This window comes from Crocuta crocuta, unplaced genomic scaffold (genome assembly GCF_008692635.1).
Source record: "Crocuta crocuta isolate KB4526 unplaced genomic scaffold, BGI_CrCroc_1.0 scaffold125, whole genome shotgun sequence".
NCBI classification, from domain to species: Eukaryota; Metazoa; Chordata; class Mammalia; order Carnivora; family Hyaenidae; genus Crocuta; species Crocuta crocuta.
Window position 1 is genome coordinate 9,055,992 of NW_027531143.1, and position 18,073 is coordinate 9,074,064.

The following is an 18,073-nucleotide window of genomic DNA, read 5'->3' on the forward strand; positions in this document are numbered from 1 at the left end:
GTACATCATATATATCACACTATATATGTCTATATCATATCACATTATATATGTGTATGTGTCTGTGTATATATAGTATATTTATACACAATCTTGCCTATTGCTTTACTCTCCAGTTGAAATGTAAGTCCATGAGGTTAGTACTTCATATTGCTTTACTGTTATATTCCAACATATAGAATAATGACTAAAAATAGATCCAAAATATTGTTTGAATGAATTAATTAATCAATCCAACCATCTAACACAGAAGCTGCCAATCACCATTGATACTCCCTTCCCACCCATTTTCCATACTTTTTAGCCCCCAAGTCCAATACAAGCCTTAGTTAAGCCCGCTTTACTCTTAGATTATTATTAGGCTCCTAATAGATTTCTCTGCCTCTTGTAAGACACCCTTATCCAATCTGTCACCCACACTGCTGCCGGAAAAATCTTTCTAAAGTACAGAACAAAATGAGCACTTAGCTCATGACACTGCTTCCTATAACGCATCAGTGGCTCTCACAGCTTTTAGTGCAAAACTCACATTTTTTATTTCAGTCCTCAGGCTCTTAGTGATCTAACCCCTGCCTGCATTTCTAGTCTTGCATCTCATGCCTTCCTAACAATCTTTCTTCTTCTTAATTTCTGCTAAATGTCAAAGGTGATCAAACCTAAAAGATCAACACAGGAAAACTTAAAATGTGGTAAAAAGGATCACTCTCAGCAAGACAGTCTACTGTCTTGAAATAAAAGGTAATCATTAAACAAGGAATGAAGAATCCATACTCTTTCAGCCTTGTGGATACCCTGCTTAAAAAAGTCTTTACCATTCTCCATCACCTCAACCTTTCATTAAAGAATTATGGCTTCATTTTTTTAAATGTTTATTTATTTTTGAGAGAAAGAGAGACAAAGCACAAGCAGGGAAGGGACAGAGAGAGAGGGAGACACAGAATCTGAAGCAGGCTCCAGGATCTGAGGTGTCAGCACAGAGCCCAATGCGGGGCTTGAACTCACAAACTATGACATCATGACCTGAGCCAAAGTTGGATGCTTAACAGACTGAGCCACCCAGGCTCATCCCTTCTTTCGTTAATGTTTTATCACTTCATTTTAAAATAAGTTTTGCATTGCTATTCACATGGAATGGTGAATCTGTGACACAGTTGAAGAGGCTGAGTAGATTGGCACATTTAAGAATATCCTTATGATTGTGAGTGGTATGATAGCTTTATTGTAATCTGTCAAGTTATGCAAGTGAATCATTGAGACCCCATCTTGATTTCACTTTTTCAAGTCCTCTTTTCCACCCTTTCCACTATGGTACCCAAAATCCACATGCCACTTGTGTAGTAAAAATTTAACCTTCCCCAAAGAACAGGCAATGTTTGTCCTTTACTCCTGGGAGGTACTCTCTAAAGCTCTTGAATATCATGTCTGATAAAAATATCTTTGTTTATCTGAGGGTTGTGGAAGACACCAGATAGTCCCATAATGTGATTTATGGCAAGAGCTTTGGTCATGCGGCTCAAGAGGGCCTGGAGCCTGAGGTCATCTACATGGGCAGTCCCCCATGTCCACATGACAGTGCCCCCAGTAAAGACTGGACATAAGGGCTCAGGTGAGTTTCACTGGTTGGCAATGTCCTGGGCATACTGTCCCATGTCATTTCTGGGAAAGTTGACACTGACTCCACTGAGAGAAGATAACTGGAAGCTCCATATGTAGGACTTTCCTAGGCTGTAACCCAAGTGTCACTTCCCTGGGTTGATTTTAATCTATATTCTTTTGCTGCAATAAACCATAACTGTGAGTATAACAGATTTCACTGGGTTCTATGAGTCCTTCTAGAGCATTATTGAGACTGAAAATCATCTTGAGGACCCTCAAACTTGCAGTTGGTGCAATGCCCCCTAATTTATACTGGCCCTTGCATATTTTACCTTCAATGATATCTGCTCACTCTATGGCATTCTCCAACCTCAAATATTTTTTTTTTTACCTTTCATAAGTTTCTTGCTGTATCAAGATGTGTGGTTGTTTTTTCTTTAATTCCATTCTCTCAGATCCTCACTAAGTATATCCCTTCGTGCTAAATTTATCTTTTAAATTATCTCTTTGTTAAGCTTTCAGTGTAATTTAGGTTTGTTTTTGTTTCATCATATATTAATGACAAACACACCCTACTCAATTTACTAATAAAAATCAATCTCCTAGGTCTGCAGGGCTGATGTGGACATATAGGCACAGACATTCCAACTTTGCCTTTCATTTGAAACTTGTATAGTAAGCAGCATTGATAATATTATCACTAGTTAGGAGAAAAGAAAGAGGGGGAGGGGGAAGAAAAGAGGAAAATGGAGAGAGACAGAAAGTGGGGAGAGGAAGGAAGAATAGGAGAATGGAAGGTAAAAGGAGAAACTGAGTCTCAGTAGATGATAAAATTATGATTCACCCAAGTATTTGATTCTAAATCCAATGGTTATCTAATTAACTCTATGGTGGAGTATAGTATTTGCCTAGACAGGTAGATTTGAGAGAGCCAATCATTACACTTGTTTTACAAGCACTTCTTTTTACGAGAGAGCCAAGGAACAATTTTACCTGTCGATATTCAACAATATTCTATTGTAAATTGGAGAAACAACAGTAATATTATGTTTGCACCTCAAAATGTAAAGATTCTTGCATTTCTTAGTAAGGGGTAGCTTAAACTATTTTAAAAGTCATCAACTTTTAGATAAAAGGTAAAGACTAATATCACCTAACAGAGTATAATAAAGTGTGTTGCACTTTAATCATATATTCAATAGGTTATACCTAAAACTTGATTACAAAACAAATGCAAAATTTAGATTTATTAATAAGGGATTTTAAATGATTTCCTTGGCTGTGATAAAACTTAAATAACTGAAAATATGGGAAATGATAGATGTTTATCTCTGCTCAGTCTTAAAATCGCAATAAGATGAGAATAAGGGAATGTGCTTTAAAACTACCTGGAGGGACACCTGGGTGGATCAGATGGTTAAGCATCTAACTCTTGATTTCAGCTCAGGTTATGATCTCACTGTTTATGGGTTCAAGCCAACATTGGGCTCTGTGCTGAGAGTGCAGAACTTGCTTGTGATTTTCTCTTTTCTCTCTCTCTCTCTCTCTCTCTCTCTCTCCCCCCCACCCACGTGCTCACTCTCTGTCTCTCTAAAAATAAATAAACTTTTAAAAATGAATAAATAGGGGCGCCTGGGTGGCTTGGTTAAGCGTCCGACTTTCGCTTGGGTCATGATCTCGCGGTTCGTGGGTTCGAGCCCCGCGTCGGGCTCTGTGCTGACTGCCAGCTCAGAGCCTGGAGCCTGTTTCAGTCTGTGACTCCCTCTCTCTCTGACCCTCCCCTGCTCACGCTGTCTCTCTCTCTCCTAGAAATAAAAAAATTAAAAAAAAAATTTAAAAAAATGAATAAATAAAAAAACTAGGCAAAGGGAGTGCTCGAAGAGACAAAGGCAGATAAGAGATATCAACAAATTTTTGAAAGATGAAGAGCACAGGAAGGAATTAGCAAAGCTGAAAAAAACCTAAACACTAAGAGCTTGTGGTGTGTTATTAGAAATGCTAATGACAGGTGGGCCAACTCACATCACAAAACTCTGAAAAGGCTCTAGAACCTTCAGTGCCAAATCAGTAAGTTTAAGAGAGAGGCATTGGGGCTTCAACTGGGAAAGGGGCGTGGGGTGGCGCAAAAGTCTTATACAGACTTATAAGAAGCTTTGAAACAGCAAGAGAAGATTAAAGCTTATTTATGTAGAAACATTGAATCAATCATAGCAGAAGACGGAAGAGAAGCACCATAATGAGACGAAGAGGGTTCAGTTAAACTCTCCATCCTAAAGGATGAGACAGCCTCTCTTGCTCCTCCAAAAACCTCTTTACATCACTTAACTCCAATAACAGAGGCAACCAGGATTATATTCCACAAGTAAGATACTGAAGAATTCTTCTCTAAAGAAACTGTACAGACTTAGCCATTTATGGTCCTACAACAATATGGTCAGCTAAGTTCCTTCCTCAAGGCTCTCTATGCAAAATATACCAGTTAATAGACTGCCCGCGAATATAGTTTGCAAACATATTTTCAGTGCCTTACTTTTAAATGACAATGCAGGCAGTACAGACCAAGACAGACTAAAGCAGAACTTTGTAGGAAACAAAGGCAATACAAGGAGAAGACAAGCTAAGAAAAGTCATTCTTATCTTTAGATAGACAAGCAGAGATATTACATAAAAGAAACAAGGACAAGATGCTATCTTTTTATTTTTTTCAAGAACAACCTGAGTAAGAAAGCTCTTAAAAATTTAATTATGGCAGGGGCGCCTGGGTGGCTTAGTCGGTTAAGCGTCCGACTTTCGCTTAGGTCACGATCTCGCGGGTCGTGGGTTCGAGCCCGGCGTCGGGCTCTGTGCTGACTGCCAGCTCAGAGCCTGGAGCCTGTTTCAGAGTCTGTGACTCCCTCTATCTCTGACCCTCCCCTGCTCACGCTGTCTCTCTCTCTCTCTCTCTCCTAGAAATAAATAAAAATATTTTTAAAAAAAATTTTAAATATGGCAGAAATAAAAAATTAAATGTGTGGGATACTGACTCATGAAAATCAGATATAAAATAGATAAAAAAACAAAGATGGGAAATGGGACCTAAAAATAAAAATATAAAGGAGTTCAAACCGGGAGATCCAATATCTGAACAACAGAACTTGCAGAAAGAGGAAATAAATATAAATAAAGCACTAACACAGAATTCCCAGAAAATGAAAGATGTTTCTACATTGAAAAGGCCTACCTGAACACCCAGCACAATAAGTTGAAAAAAAGACCTGTACCAAGGCACATTATTGTAAAATTTCGAAATATCAAGGATAAACAGATGATCTGAAAGATTTAAGAAGGAAAATAAAATGGTCACACATATAAAGAATTAGTGTAACAGATTTCTTAAACTGCAAGCCAGAAGGCAATGTCTTTAAAACAGAGAAAACTATTTACAGCTTAAAATTCTACCCACCCAGATTACCGTCAAGCTTATGTGTGAAATAAACACATTTTCAGAAATGTAATGTACACATCCTCAGGATGCTACTGGATGATACACTCTACTCAACTAAGGAAATGGATGACGAGAAAGGAAACATGAGTTCTAAGACACTGGTTTTAACACAGATGAGAGACATTATATGAAGCTTAGAGAATTATCAATCCAGAGAAGAACAGGAGAATTTTAGCTTCTGGAAGGAATCATCCCCTGCCCAAATCAAATGGTTAGACTATTTGGTATTTTTTTGGAAAATCTTTTTTAAAGAAGTTTTAAAATTCTTTTGGAGTATCTGAGAAGAATTAGTGATAGTGACAACTCCTGATTAAATGTTACATTATTGTGTTATGCCAATTTAACAAAAAATCTGCTTTAGGAAAAAAGTACTTCTATGTTTCTGATAACACACTCCTATTTTCATTTCATTTCTTTCTTTCTTTTGAGCTCAAAAGTATCCAAGTTGTGGAAGTCAAAGAGGTTTTTAACAAGATTTTTCATTTTGTTAAGAATTCACAATAAAATGTTACGGTTATAGAGAGACTGAAAATTATGAAGTTCACCCTGAAATAAAGGAGCATTATTTTGTATTCTATAAATGAAATCTTAAGGTTGAAAGATATTATTTCCTTCACTGGTTCTGAATTTTTAAAAAATCTATTCAAAAATATTCAGTTTTCTTTATATCTTTCTTTGCTTGGGTTTTTAACATCTTGATAATGCTACTTTTTGTAAATTATTAAACTCTTGATGCCAGCAGATGGCAATTGTGAAGCAAGAAGATACGTAGTGAAAAAAGAGTTTTTTTGTTGTTGTCAGAGATAGCCTAGATTCGAGTCCTACTGTATGAACCTGAGCAAGCCCCTTCTTTGAGCTTCCGTTTCTTCATCTATAATACCTATCCTGTGGGTTCATTATGAAGATTGGAATAATGGATGTAAGTGCCAGCAAAATATAGTAATATTTAATAATGACAATTTTCTTTCTGATCTTCTCTGTGGTCCAGGAGGCTTACTTGTAAAGAATTTGTAGACTTTGCAATCAAAATATTTGAGTTCAAATCTTAGTTCTTCCACTGATTAGTCTGACACCCTTGGAGTAGTTACTTATTCTTCTTATTCTTAATTCCAGCAATTCTATCATGAGCATAATTACAAAAACCCTGTGATGAGGTAGTGGTGAATATACATTCTACAAACATGGGGTTGGTACACAGTAAGTTCTCAGAAGGTATAAGTAATAAAAATGAAGTAAAAGATATAGTTTCTCTCTTTATGGTTAATTGAAGCAAAATAAAGTAACAGAAATGACTTGGTCAAGAATAGCATTTAATGAAGTTACATGTGACATGTGACCTATTTCCCCATAAAACAGACTTAGAAAATGCCTTCCAAGATATATTTTAATTCACCTATGTACTACTTGACCGAGAATACTTATCTACTTATCAATTTGGTCATTCAGCTACAGCAGCACCCCTTCCTTTGTGTGCTCTCTACCTATATATATATTCACTTACTTGTCTCTTTCTTACTGTTATTTAGTTGATTGAGCAAACTGCCAAGTGGCTTGTTGAAATGGTCACTGAATTGAAATGTTGGTTTTGTCAGAATGAGTAATTTGGCAGCCCTGCTAATGTAAGACAGAAGAGTAAAAAAAAAGTGGTGGGGGGGACATAGTGATGTCTGTGGTATCTCTGTAGATTGAGCATAGTTCCATGGTTTTTCTCTTTGACTTTGGTGTTTTAGATTTTTAACCTTTGACAAGACACTTGTTTTTACACATTGAAGGCAGAGACACTATCTTACTTAAATTTCAATCACTGACAATTAGGAAATTATGTGTCAAATAGAAGATACTTTTTAAAATGTTGTTTGATAAATAAATTAGAGTATACATAGATTCCTGAAACTCTATCACCATACTACCAGAGTAGCTAGCTAGCAAGCAAAAACAAAACACTCAACTATTTTCTAAGCCTCTCCATTTAAATTAAATAAAAACCCAAACCCACTGTTATGCAAATTTTATTTTGTTTCTTAATGATGTAAATCTAGATGGAACATTTAGTATATGCTTGTGTTGTTTCAAGAAGTGCAAAGGTAATCCAGTCGCAGCTCACCACCCCCAAGAACTCCCACTTAAAATGAAGTCACAAGCAAAGCCTTTCACTGTACAAAACTTCCCTTTTATAGAGAGTTTGCTTAAAAATGTAAGCAATTTCACAGACGGAAGATCTGAGTAATTTCTTAAAGGTCATATTTCCCCCCAAAATTGGTTACTTCACCCTTACACTCTCATTGTACTGGGTAGAATTTTTTATTGTTTCATGTTGAATTTAAGGTTATGATGATTTTAAAGTCATGTACTTTTGCTGTTTGGAAGCAGAATTTTATATAAGCAAATACGTAACAAGGTAGATTTCTTACCTTGTTCTTGTGCATGAACAGCACCCTCTGCTACACATAGCACAATAAAATGAAGAAGCAGTTTCCTATAAAAAAAAAAAGGGGGGGGTGGAATTTTAGTGGATATTTACAACCTATAAATCATATAAAATCCAAAACGAACTCTAGTGCAAGATTAAGAAGTAAGCTATTATTTTAATAACTACAGTATTTTAATATTCATACTGGTTCAGAGCAAGGGCTCTGAATTTAAATTCCAGTTTGCCACTTACTGTATGACTCGGGAGCACTTTTAATCATCTATTAACTTTATCTCACATGTTTTTTGAAAATTAAAAAATTTCATGTAAAGCACACTAAACAGTACCTGGCACACAGAAAGCACTCAATAAATGTGAACAAGTATACGTGATATTATTATTACATACTATGTCAAATTATCATAATGCAAATTTATACAAAGTAATATGTTTACACAAAATAACATAACTTACAGTCACTCAACCAGAGTATTTATAAATTGATGGAAACTGACTTATTTTTGAGAGAGAAAGAGCAGAGTATGAGCAGGGGTGGGGCAGAGGAGACAGAAAGGTGAGGGAGAGAGAGGGAGAGAGAGAGAGAGAGAGAAAGAGAGAATCTCAAGCAGGCTCCACACCCAGTGCAGAGCTGGAAGCAGGACTCGATCTAATGACCATGAGATCAAGACCTGAGCTGAAATCAAAGAGTTGGATGTTCAACTCACTGAGCCACCCATGTGCCCCAACAGTGATTTGTTTAAATGACTGTTTATATGTAAAATCCTTTTATCATATCAAAGCCATTTGAATGTCACTTGTACTAGATACCTGTACTTGTGTACTTGGTTCGGTTCTGAAAACAACAATGGCCTGTAGATGTCAACGTGGAACATTTTGAATCACAGTAATCATGAGCACTGTACTCAATCACTGCAGATCAAAATGTTCACTCATATAGTAAGCTAAGAAAAAAATACTTTGTGATTCTCTTTTTTTAGTATAACGAAACTGTTGACAGATTTTAAGAATTCTTCATAATTGGCTATATCTACCACCCAAGTGAAATTCACAGAGATAATTTCAAAAAGTAACGATAAGCTTGCTGAAAACAATATTCTATTACCTGATTCTGTTTGTTATTCTAAACCAGGGAATCCTCAAATGATATTTCTGTAAAATACAGTTCTGTAAGGAGTGATTACAGAGCCATCTGAAAATCATTATTTTAAGTTCCTGGTATACTAAGAACAATGTGTACATTTCCTATTTATTGCCAATAATGAATATGTTTTTATCTTTATCAACTCATATAAAGAGCATGTTAACATAACAAAGATAATCTTTTACAAAGTGAGCCAACAATATATGCTTATACTATTCTCTTTGGTATAATGGAACTATCATTTGTATTAAAATGGTCTTAACCATATCTTAGTGAAAAATGCACACTCTGGTTATGCTCAGTACAGAGCACAGCTTTGATAAGACAGTTTTGAGAATACTTACAGCTATCATCCACTCTATAAACTTATTAACTGAATAATTACAGAAATCTCAACTGATAGGGGCAAAGAGCTGAACCATACATTTTAATGAAGCATATAAAAGATTCTTATGTATGGTATCATCCATGTAAAACAATGGTCAGTTTGCTAAAAGAACCCCCTGAGGGGGCTTGTGAAAAGTGTAGATTCTCGGCTTGCCTCAGAGATTATGAATCATAAATTTGGAGTGAATCCTCAGTTTGGATACATTTTTAAGTAGGCGATTCTAATATAGATTGTGCATATACCAAACTCAGAAAAAAATAATTTAGAACATTTACTATCTATAGTTACATTGTACTTAAAACAGAAATATTATTTTGTTTAAATCACATATATCTCATGACACAACAAAAGGTTATTTGACCCTTGTTTTTTGTTTTATCCTTTTCTCCTGCTCTAGATCAGTGGTTTCAAACCTTAGTATGCATCAGAATCACCTGGAGGGCTTGTTAAAGATTGCTGGGCTCCACCCTGAGAGCTTCTGACTCACTAGGTCTGGGGTGGGGGGTGAGAATTTGCATTTATAATGAGTTCCCAGGCACTGCTGATGCCGTATGTCTGGGATGGACACTCTGAGGACCACTGTTCTGGAACAGATGATGCTCAAGAGACAATGAAAAGCCTGTTTTGTATCTGTCTTCACTGCACAGCGGAATCAGCTGGGGAGTTTTAAAAACTACTAATACTTGGGTCCTGCCCTCCCTACCCCTGCCTCCAGAGATTCTGATTTTAGTTTGTCTGTGGCACAGAGATTGTTTAACACTCCCGAGCTGATTCTACTCTGCAAACAAGTTGAGGACCTCTGTGTGAGATAAAAATGATATCTCTAGGTTCTCCGGAATGGATCCCAGTGTGATCTAGAGTTTGAGTAAAAAGAAGCTCTTTTCCTTTCAAATTTATATTTTCAACAAGTAACTGACAGGATATGTACCAGTGAGACTAAAAAGTAAGGATTATAATCACCGAAGGAGAGTACATCAGAATTATGCTGTCTTAGCAGAAAATGGAATGTGAAAGGAAACACGGAGCTAATCTGGCTCACCTGGAGTTTAGAAACCACCCAATGGGCACTTCTCCGTTCAGGGCAAGCTAACTAATGAAGAGTACAGCAACCGGCCCTACTCATAAGCAATTCAGCCAACTCATAGACTTCCCCAGTGACCTCAGGGGAGAAAAATGAAAAATAAAGTTCTTTCTAGACATGCTAACAAGTCCATTCCTGGTGTAAGGCAGGAAAACCTGAACACGTCAAACATCCCTTAGCCAGGTGATCTTAGGGATTATGACAAATCAGTTGAGCCATACATTATGTAAGTGTACCTATGTATATTAAAACTGATGACTAATAGAGAGGTAGAGCTTGATGACTGAAATAGAGATTTTCTTTCTTTTTCTAATTATGTCCCAAACTAACGGGCAACTAAGGAAGAACATATGGATATCCACATCCATAGCAATATGGATTCCATTATGCCTAACCGTGCCCCACCCCTCCGACCCAGCTCCAGCCATATCACATTATACTCTATTCCCTGGAGAGACCTTGTAAGTGTCTGAAATGCCTTCTCAGTCTTCACCTGTCAGAATCTTAAGTATCATCAAAGCCTAATTTGAATAACATCTGCTCCATGAAGTTTCCATCATCCCTAAAGAGGGCTGGATTCTGTACTCTTAATGCTATAATTGTAAATTTATTCTATCCCATATGTATTGTACCTTTTAGGATTTATTAGTAAGTAAATATCTGAACAAGCAACAGTCTTCACCTTTTATCTATTTCTTACATGAAATCGATGCTTAGTAAACATTTTTAAAAAGGAAAAGAGAAACAGTAACATCTCCCAATGACTGAGGAATTCAATTCTTCCCTATGGACCCCTAATTCTTGTAACACTTGACAAAAGGAAAGTAAAATAAGGGTACTTTTTGTTGGTTGTCTAAAGAGAGAAAAAGAGAAAAAGGAACTTAAAAATATCTATTATGATAGGTTAAGTGGAAAGGCTTCTCTTTTTTTTTGTTAACTGTTTGTCTCATCTTTGAAGTGGGAACACAGAGAAGACTTCGGGCTTAACTGACACACTCAATTAAAGAGACAAACTGTCACTGTATGAAATGGATGTCTAATAAATCTAAGCCTTCTGGAAAATGTCTCGTTGGACTAGGCCCGTCTATGTCTATGGTTTTGCCCTCCTCTCCTATGATATCACACTTACTATACATTCACTTAATAAAGAAAAAATATCACATTTCTACAGTAGCAGATAATAGAGTTGTCAAGGGCATCAGCTGTGTTTTGTGCTTGTCCCATTGTCCTATGCATACATTTAGTGCTAAGATTTGCTGGAGTTCTTGAATAAGTTAAAATTAAACCTGTATTAAGTTGGAGAGAAAACAACATGGTTAATAAGAAAATAAAACTAGACTGGAGTCAAAAGACTAAACCTGCTTCTATTTCTAACTTACTCTGTGACCTCAGGTGGGTCATTTCAATTTTCTGAGTCTTGGCAACTTCTCTACTATGTGATGGTATAATATGAATTTTATATTTTACATTCCAAATATAAAACCTCAAAATCTTTGTGTGTGGTAGGATCTTATTAGTATACTAGCATTAGATGACAAAGATCAAATTATTTAGCAAGATATTCCATAAATCACCATATATAATAGACATGATATTTAACAAGTCTGGAAACGTCTTCCTACAGTTTCATGCAATACTCTTTTAATTATGTAACCTAAAATAATAGTATACTAAGTTTGCTCATTTGTTCACATATTTACTTCAAAACAAAGTCTAGTTGGTATATTAAATATAAATACTTTTCAAATATTTGAAGCATGTCTGTTTTTGTTCACTTTTCTGTATGTCTGGACCATAAGTCACTAATATAAACCAACTAGAAGAACACATAATCAGGCATTACACAAAATCAGACAGAATTTAAAAGAAGTCAATATGGTAAGTCAATAAAAGTTCAGAAAATATAACCTCATGATCTTAATATCTGAGGATTTCTAACAAAATATGAAATACTCCATGTGTCTGGTCTGCTAGCCACATTTTCAGTGTGACAGAAGCCACAATCAAAACATAACCAGATATGTGAGAGGTGAAGGCCTGGAGGGGATCAGACAGGAAACAGATATCCAAAGACCATACTCAGAATATTAAGGTACTAATATCCATCCCAGGCATCTTCCCTAAGTAAGTCTTAGAGCTATTCAACTTTCTCTTTATCTGAAGGATTTAAGTTACTTTAGGGAAATCCCAGGCATCTTTTTGTTTAGGGTACCCATGAGACTCAGGTATTGTGTCTTCAGGCTACTGAGGCTCATTCCTACATAGATTCAAGTTACAGTAGTAGGAAAGACTTATGAAATCCTGGGAATAGGGAATTTTTTATGAGTTGGTGATTTTAATTTAAACCAATTGGAAAGGGCAAAATGATATGAAAACCATTCACATGTGATATACATAGATAATTTCAACAATTTCCATTACACTACATTTACAAGCCAAAAACGGTGTTATGACAACTTTACTAGCTGCAAAGGCCCAGAAATAGTAAAATTTCTATCCTTTATTCCTCAAGGAACTGAAAATCAGTTCTCATCCCAGCAGTGAGGATAAAGTTGGGTGATTCAGGGAATAAAGTCACTAACTTACATACAATGACTTTCTCAGACAATCAGTTCAACTCAGTAGGTACTTGTATAACTAATGCAGTGTAAAGCATACTAGAAATTTTGGTTAATTTCCAAGTATAAAGGGAATTTATGAAGTACAGGGAAGATAAATGCCTAAGGACTTCAAGTGATCAAAATGTCTAGAGTCCAGTCAGTAGCAGAGAAGAAAAAGACCTCAACTAGTCTGTCCTTGTAATACCAAAGAGATTGTTAAAAAGATTGCTACCTAGCCTTAGCAAAGTGCCTGGTGCACACCACTGTTAAATTAAGATTGTTAAACGAATGAGTCAATCTTCAGTTAGTAACACTATCAGGTGGTCTTGAGTTTCAATAAACATACAACTTCTCTAGTGTCTTCTACACGCACACTGATTCCAAGATCTGGAAGTCAGGTCATCCTAACCTCCATGTATTTAGCTAAGAAAGTAACCTGGTTTAAAGGCGTTTCACAATCTGGTCTCTGGTCTCTAGCTCCAGCTCCGGTCATCCGTCCTCAAAAATGTGTGCTCCAACCAACTTCATTTTGTTCAGGTCCTCAAATGAACTGTGCTGTCTCACCATTCAGCCTTTGAATGTTCTGTCTGCAAAGTTCCATGCCTTTTCCAGTTAGGTGTCCGTGTGGATTTCATTTCCTTCGGTGAGCCTTTCTTTTCAGAATTACCCTTCCAGATCCAGCCCACCTCCCCAGGACTGCCACGTGTCCTCCTGTCTATACCTTTATCTCATTTTGATATAGTGGCTTGTTCATTTTCTTTTTCCAACACCAAACTGGCCACATAGGGAGGGCAGCAATTGTGTTTCTGTCTTGCTCCACCACTGTATCCCTTCTGCTTAGAACCATGCTGGGCACACAGTTGGAGCTCAGAAAACACCTGTTGCATAAATGAGTGAAGGATCGAGTGAACGAATAATGTTGCATAAATGAGTGAAGGATCGAGTGCCAGAATAATGTTAGCCTCTTACGAGAATGAAAAGGAAATGGTCTTTACTTCGCTTCTCATTCAGAGTTACAAATTCTAAAATAAGTCTCAGTTGCAAAGCACGGCAAGGAAAGTAACACAGCTATTTTAATTCCCAAATTAAATTTTAATTCCCAATTTATTTTTCTCCTGTCACTTCACAGATTACCGGCAGAATATGTAAGCAACACTCAAAATTGCTTTCCATAATTTACAATCCCTGTTCTTGAGACATCAGTTTTATTTTAAACATCTACTTGAAAGCAAAGATAACTAAGCGACTTTAAAGAATAGAATTTCATGCCGACTAGGAAATAGGTGTTTATATTCAAAACTCTTCCCCACCCCCACCTTGGTTATGGAAACCCTTTGATTACAATAATAGCCTGCATGGGAGATTTTCTGATAGTGTTAAACCATGTATCTATCCCTGACTTTTGGTTTTAATCTTCCTTTATTACTTCTACAAATTCACACTAGGCAACTCACTTAAAAGCAGTCCCATGAGGGGCAGCTGGGTGGCTCAGCCGGTTAAGCGTCCGACTTGGATTCAGGTCATGATCTCCAGATTTGTGGGTTTGGCCCCTCATGGGGCTCTGTGCTGACAGCTCAGAGCCTGGAGCCTGCTTCAGTTTGTAGCTCCCTCTCTCCCTCCTCCTCCCCCACTCACGCTCTGTCTCTGTCTCTGTCTCTCTCTCAAAAATAAACAAGCATTTAAGAAAAGCAGCCCCATTAAACAAAATGTATTTAAGGATCCAGTTTTAAAACTGTAAATGTTTCTGGATGACTAATCAGAATTGTGATTTAGGGGAAAAAAAAAACTGCTCCTGCTCTTACAAAAACGTCACCACAAGAGGATGGTGGAAAATTAAAACCTCAAGGATTTCATTAGAAACTCTAAGGTTTAATTCAGTGGCTTGACATTATCATCAGCTAATCAGCTGCTTCTGCCAAGTCCCTTCCCCTACAGGCTTGGTAGCAGGGGTTGTATTTTTGTTTTTGTTTTGTTTGGTTGGTTGTTTTCTCAAATTGAAATATGCATAATTCTTTGGGGAAATTGGATTATTTTTGAGAAACAGTTTTCTCAGATTAATCAGTAACTACCTTTTCCCTACTTGGTATGTGTATAGTTGGAGCTATAAGGGGCTGCAATCTGATCTAACTGTGAATTACTTCTGAATTCTCTGCAGCCCACCCCCATTGACAATTGTAGCAGAATAAACTGGATGTCAAGGAAGCTGCAAGCTCCCTGGAAGAGAGAGAGACCTTCTAGACCAGTGCCTTCACCCGCAATCCGCTCTCCGCCAACTCCAGCGTCTCTCAGAAAGGGCTCTTTTCCCATTCCACGTAGTCTAACTTTTCCTCAGTTCCTTGGTGTAATCCATTCTGTTTGGTTTCTCGGCCTCCCTCCCCCCAATCATCTGGACCCAATTTACAAACCCCAAACTGCCCAAAAATTTATGCAGGGCCTTTTCTGGGAGCGTCTGGAAGGGAAGTGTAAACCAGACAAGACAGAGGCCAGGAGCAGAAGATCTGCTTTAATCGTCGAGATGGGGCAAAACTACCGAGCCCGCGGACGGTTGGGCAGCCACGCAGATCTTGCTCCGGATCCAAGCGAAAGCCCCCGGGATGGGTGCTGGCCAGGAGGGCAAGAGGGGCACGGGGAAGAGCGCGGAGGCCGCGGCCTCCCCCGGCGGCTCTGGACCCTCGNCCGCGTGAGCCGCCCTGGGGAAGGTGACCAGCCTTGCCTGGCCTCTTCTGGGACCGGGACCTCCCTGGTCGCGGGCACCTGGCCCCACACCCGGGGTTGCCAGCCGTCCTCCCCACTGAATCGTCCGGCGGCGGGAGCGCAGCGCGGAAGCCCGGCCGCCCAGGCTCCCAGGGAGCCTCCTGGGAGGCGAGAGCGCGCGAGCCCCAGCCACGCACGGCTGCACGCGGCAGGGGAGCACATGTGCACACAAACACTGCCACAAGGCGGTCTTTCCCCGCGCCCCGCCTCCCTCCGCCTGCCCTCAGGGGCACGGCCAGTTCTGCCCCCTGCCCACCTCCCACCTCCTCTCCCAAGGGGCAGCTTCACGGAGAGAACGACCACCGCCGCTTTGGCCCCTCCCGCCCCGGGAGCCAGAAACAAACTTGCATAACCCACTGACCTCTTCCAGGGGGAGTAGGGCGGCCAGCCCAGGCACGCACCCCCCTCCACTCTCTGATCCCGGGGAGGGAGTGGGGGCAGGTACAGAGCCCAAAGAGGAGGTAGGGTGCCCGTCGGGGCCTGCGCGAACCCTCCTCCCGAGGAGCAGCCCCGCCCCCGCGCCCAGCCCCTTCCCCAGTGACAGGCCGGTGGAGCAGGACGCAGCCTCGGCCCCAGATGGGCAACACGTGTGTTGGCCTCCCAACAACAAGAGGAGATTGCCTCTGAGCCTGATGCCCGAGGTTTAGTGGGTACCGTCTCCCCCCATCCGGCAACCCTACCCCGCGTCTGTGCCCCGCGGTCCGGCTGCGCCGGCGGAGCGCGGAGGACCGCCAGCACCCCAGCGGTCCGCAGGCGGAACGCGCGAACGAGCTCCGCGAGAAAGCAGAACCTCCGCCTGGGCCCCGACACAGGGCTCGCAGGAGGGCGCGAGGCGGCGGGAGCTGGAGCCCCGGCCGGCTTCCGAGCTNCCCAGCCGCAGGACCTCTTTAGCATAAACTGTCTGAGAGATCCGCTGGCAGGAGGCTTCCTTTCAAACACGGTGTTTTACAAATTGAGGAGACCAGAGGAGGATGCCACGGCTGCTCGCCGGCTCCCAACTTTACAAAAAGTGCCAAGGAGCGGGAGCGCAGATCGCCAGCCCGCCCAGTGGGTCCGGGGGTCGGGCAGAGGGGTGAGTCGAGCCCTTGCATCCTGGAGATCGGGCTACTTACGTTTTTGCCGTGTGGGAGACCTTTCCACGCCTTGTCCTGTGGGCTCCTAAATGCATTTGTATGCATTTGTCCCTGCAGCGAAGCACTAACGGAAAACAGAAGGCAACTCCAAACTGCTAAGGGTGCAGGTACTGGCCATGAAAAAGGGAAAAAAGAAAAAAAAAAAAAAAACTCACATGAAAACGATGCACCAGAAACCTCAACAACAACAAAAAGGGAGGAGGGAAATAGGAAGGGGGAGAGAAATAGCACCCAAAGGGTAGGTCTACGCGAGCTAGGTTTCCTAGTTCCCTAGCTCGGTAACGGACGAGCCCGGGGGGAGCGCCCCTCTGGGAGGGCGGGCGAGAGGCGAGACCTCATGGGCAGGCGGCGGGGCGCCGGCAGCAGCTGGAGCTCGGCCGCGAGCGCAGCCCTCGAGTTCACTTGCGGTTCAAAGGCGACTCTGTGACTCCAGTGGAGTCCTCTGCCTTGGGCCTGGGAGGAGAGAAGGGTTGGGGGAGGGAAGGAGATGAAGGGGGTGAAGGGTGGGGGAAGTCCTTGGAAACAACCCGCGCCGGAACATTTGTCACACAAGCACACACACCCACTTCGGAAATCTAGTTGGTGCAAGGGGGCTGGTGGCAACTGCGGGCGCTCAGCTTTGACTGCCGCCGGCTGCTTCCCCTGGAAGAAGAGGAGTCTAGCAAATCCGGCCGGTGTTAAATTTCACCGCTCACTGACTTGCAATGACATCACCAAACACAGTGCACACCTCCCCCTCCGCCCCGCAACCTACCCGCGACCCGAGCCCAGCTCCCGCGCCCGGGTCCGCAAGCCCCAGGGCCCGCGGCTGCCCCGGCCACGCCCCGACGCCCTCGCTTCCCACGCCACCCTCCCTCGTCGTCCCCGAAACTTATAGGTGACTGGTATCCTTCCTTCGTCCTTATTTTCTGCAGTCCCCAATTTGATGTTTTCCGCTTGCATGTCTCCCATCCCCGATTTTTTCCTCTCTCCTCTGAAATTATACTCAGCGGAACTTCATTCTCCTCCGACCTTCTTGTGTTTTTGCAGTGATGCTTGTGGCCTAAGCCATATAAATGGACTGCGACGACCTTTCCTCCCCTTCACTCTTGCCTTTCGGTCTGTCCCCGGTACTACAATTTCGGCTTTCTGCCCTTCCCCAGTTTACAAGCATGGATTAATAATCTGTGTTTATGCATCCAGAACATGCTAAGACATCAGTCTTTCCAATTTGAATACCTTCTCCATTTTTTGTAACATATTTTTTTATAATATAAGCGTCGATCCCCTCAAAGCCCTTTCACAGCCTGAGACGTCTACCTTCCAAGTTTTTTTGGGGGGGAGGGGAGTGGGATTAACTTTCTGATTTCATCATTTTATTAATAAGACTGGAAATTTCAGGAGGCCAGGGATCTATTATCTTACTCATCGCTGTATTTTGAGCACCTAACATACTACTTAGCATGTCTAATGAGTGACTGCTGTA

At 40.7% G+C, this 18,073-nt stretch overlaps 1 protein-coding gene across 1 annotated transcript in view; it reads right to left on the bottom strand.

Annotated features, from left to right (window-relative positions):
- COL24A1 (collagen type XXIV alpha 1 chain) overlaps positions 1-16,643 on the bottom strand; it is a 374,970-nt gene extending 358,327 nt beyond the window's left edge. Inside the window, exons 1-2 of the mRNA XM_077771041.1 lie at positions 16,588-16,643; positions 7,492-7,556 (exon numbers count right to left, since the gene is read on the bottom strand). Coding sequence (XP_077627167.1) covers positions 7,492-7,556; positions 16,588-16,643 — 121 coding nt within the window. The remainder of the gene's footprint in view (positions 1-7,491; positions 7,557-16,587) is intronic.
- Positions 16,644-18,073: the final 1,430 nt, after the last annotated feature.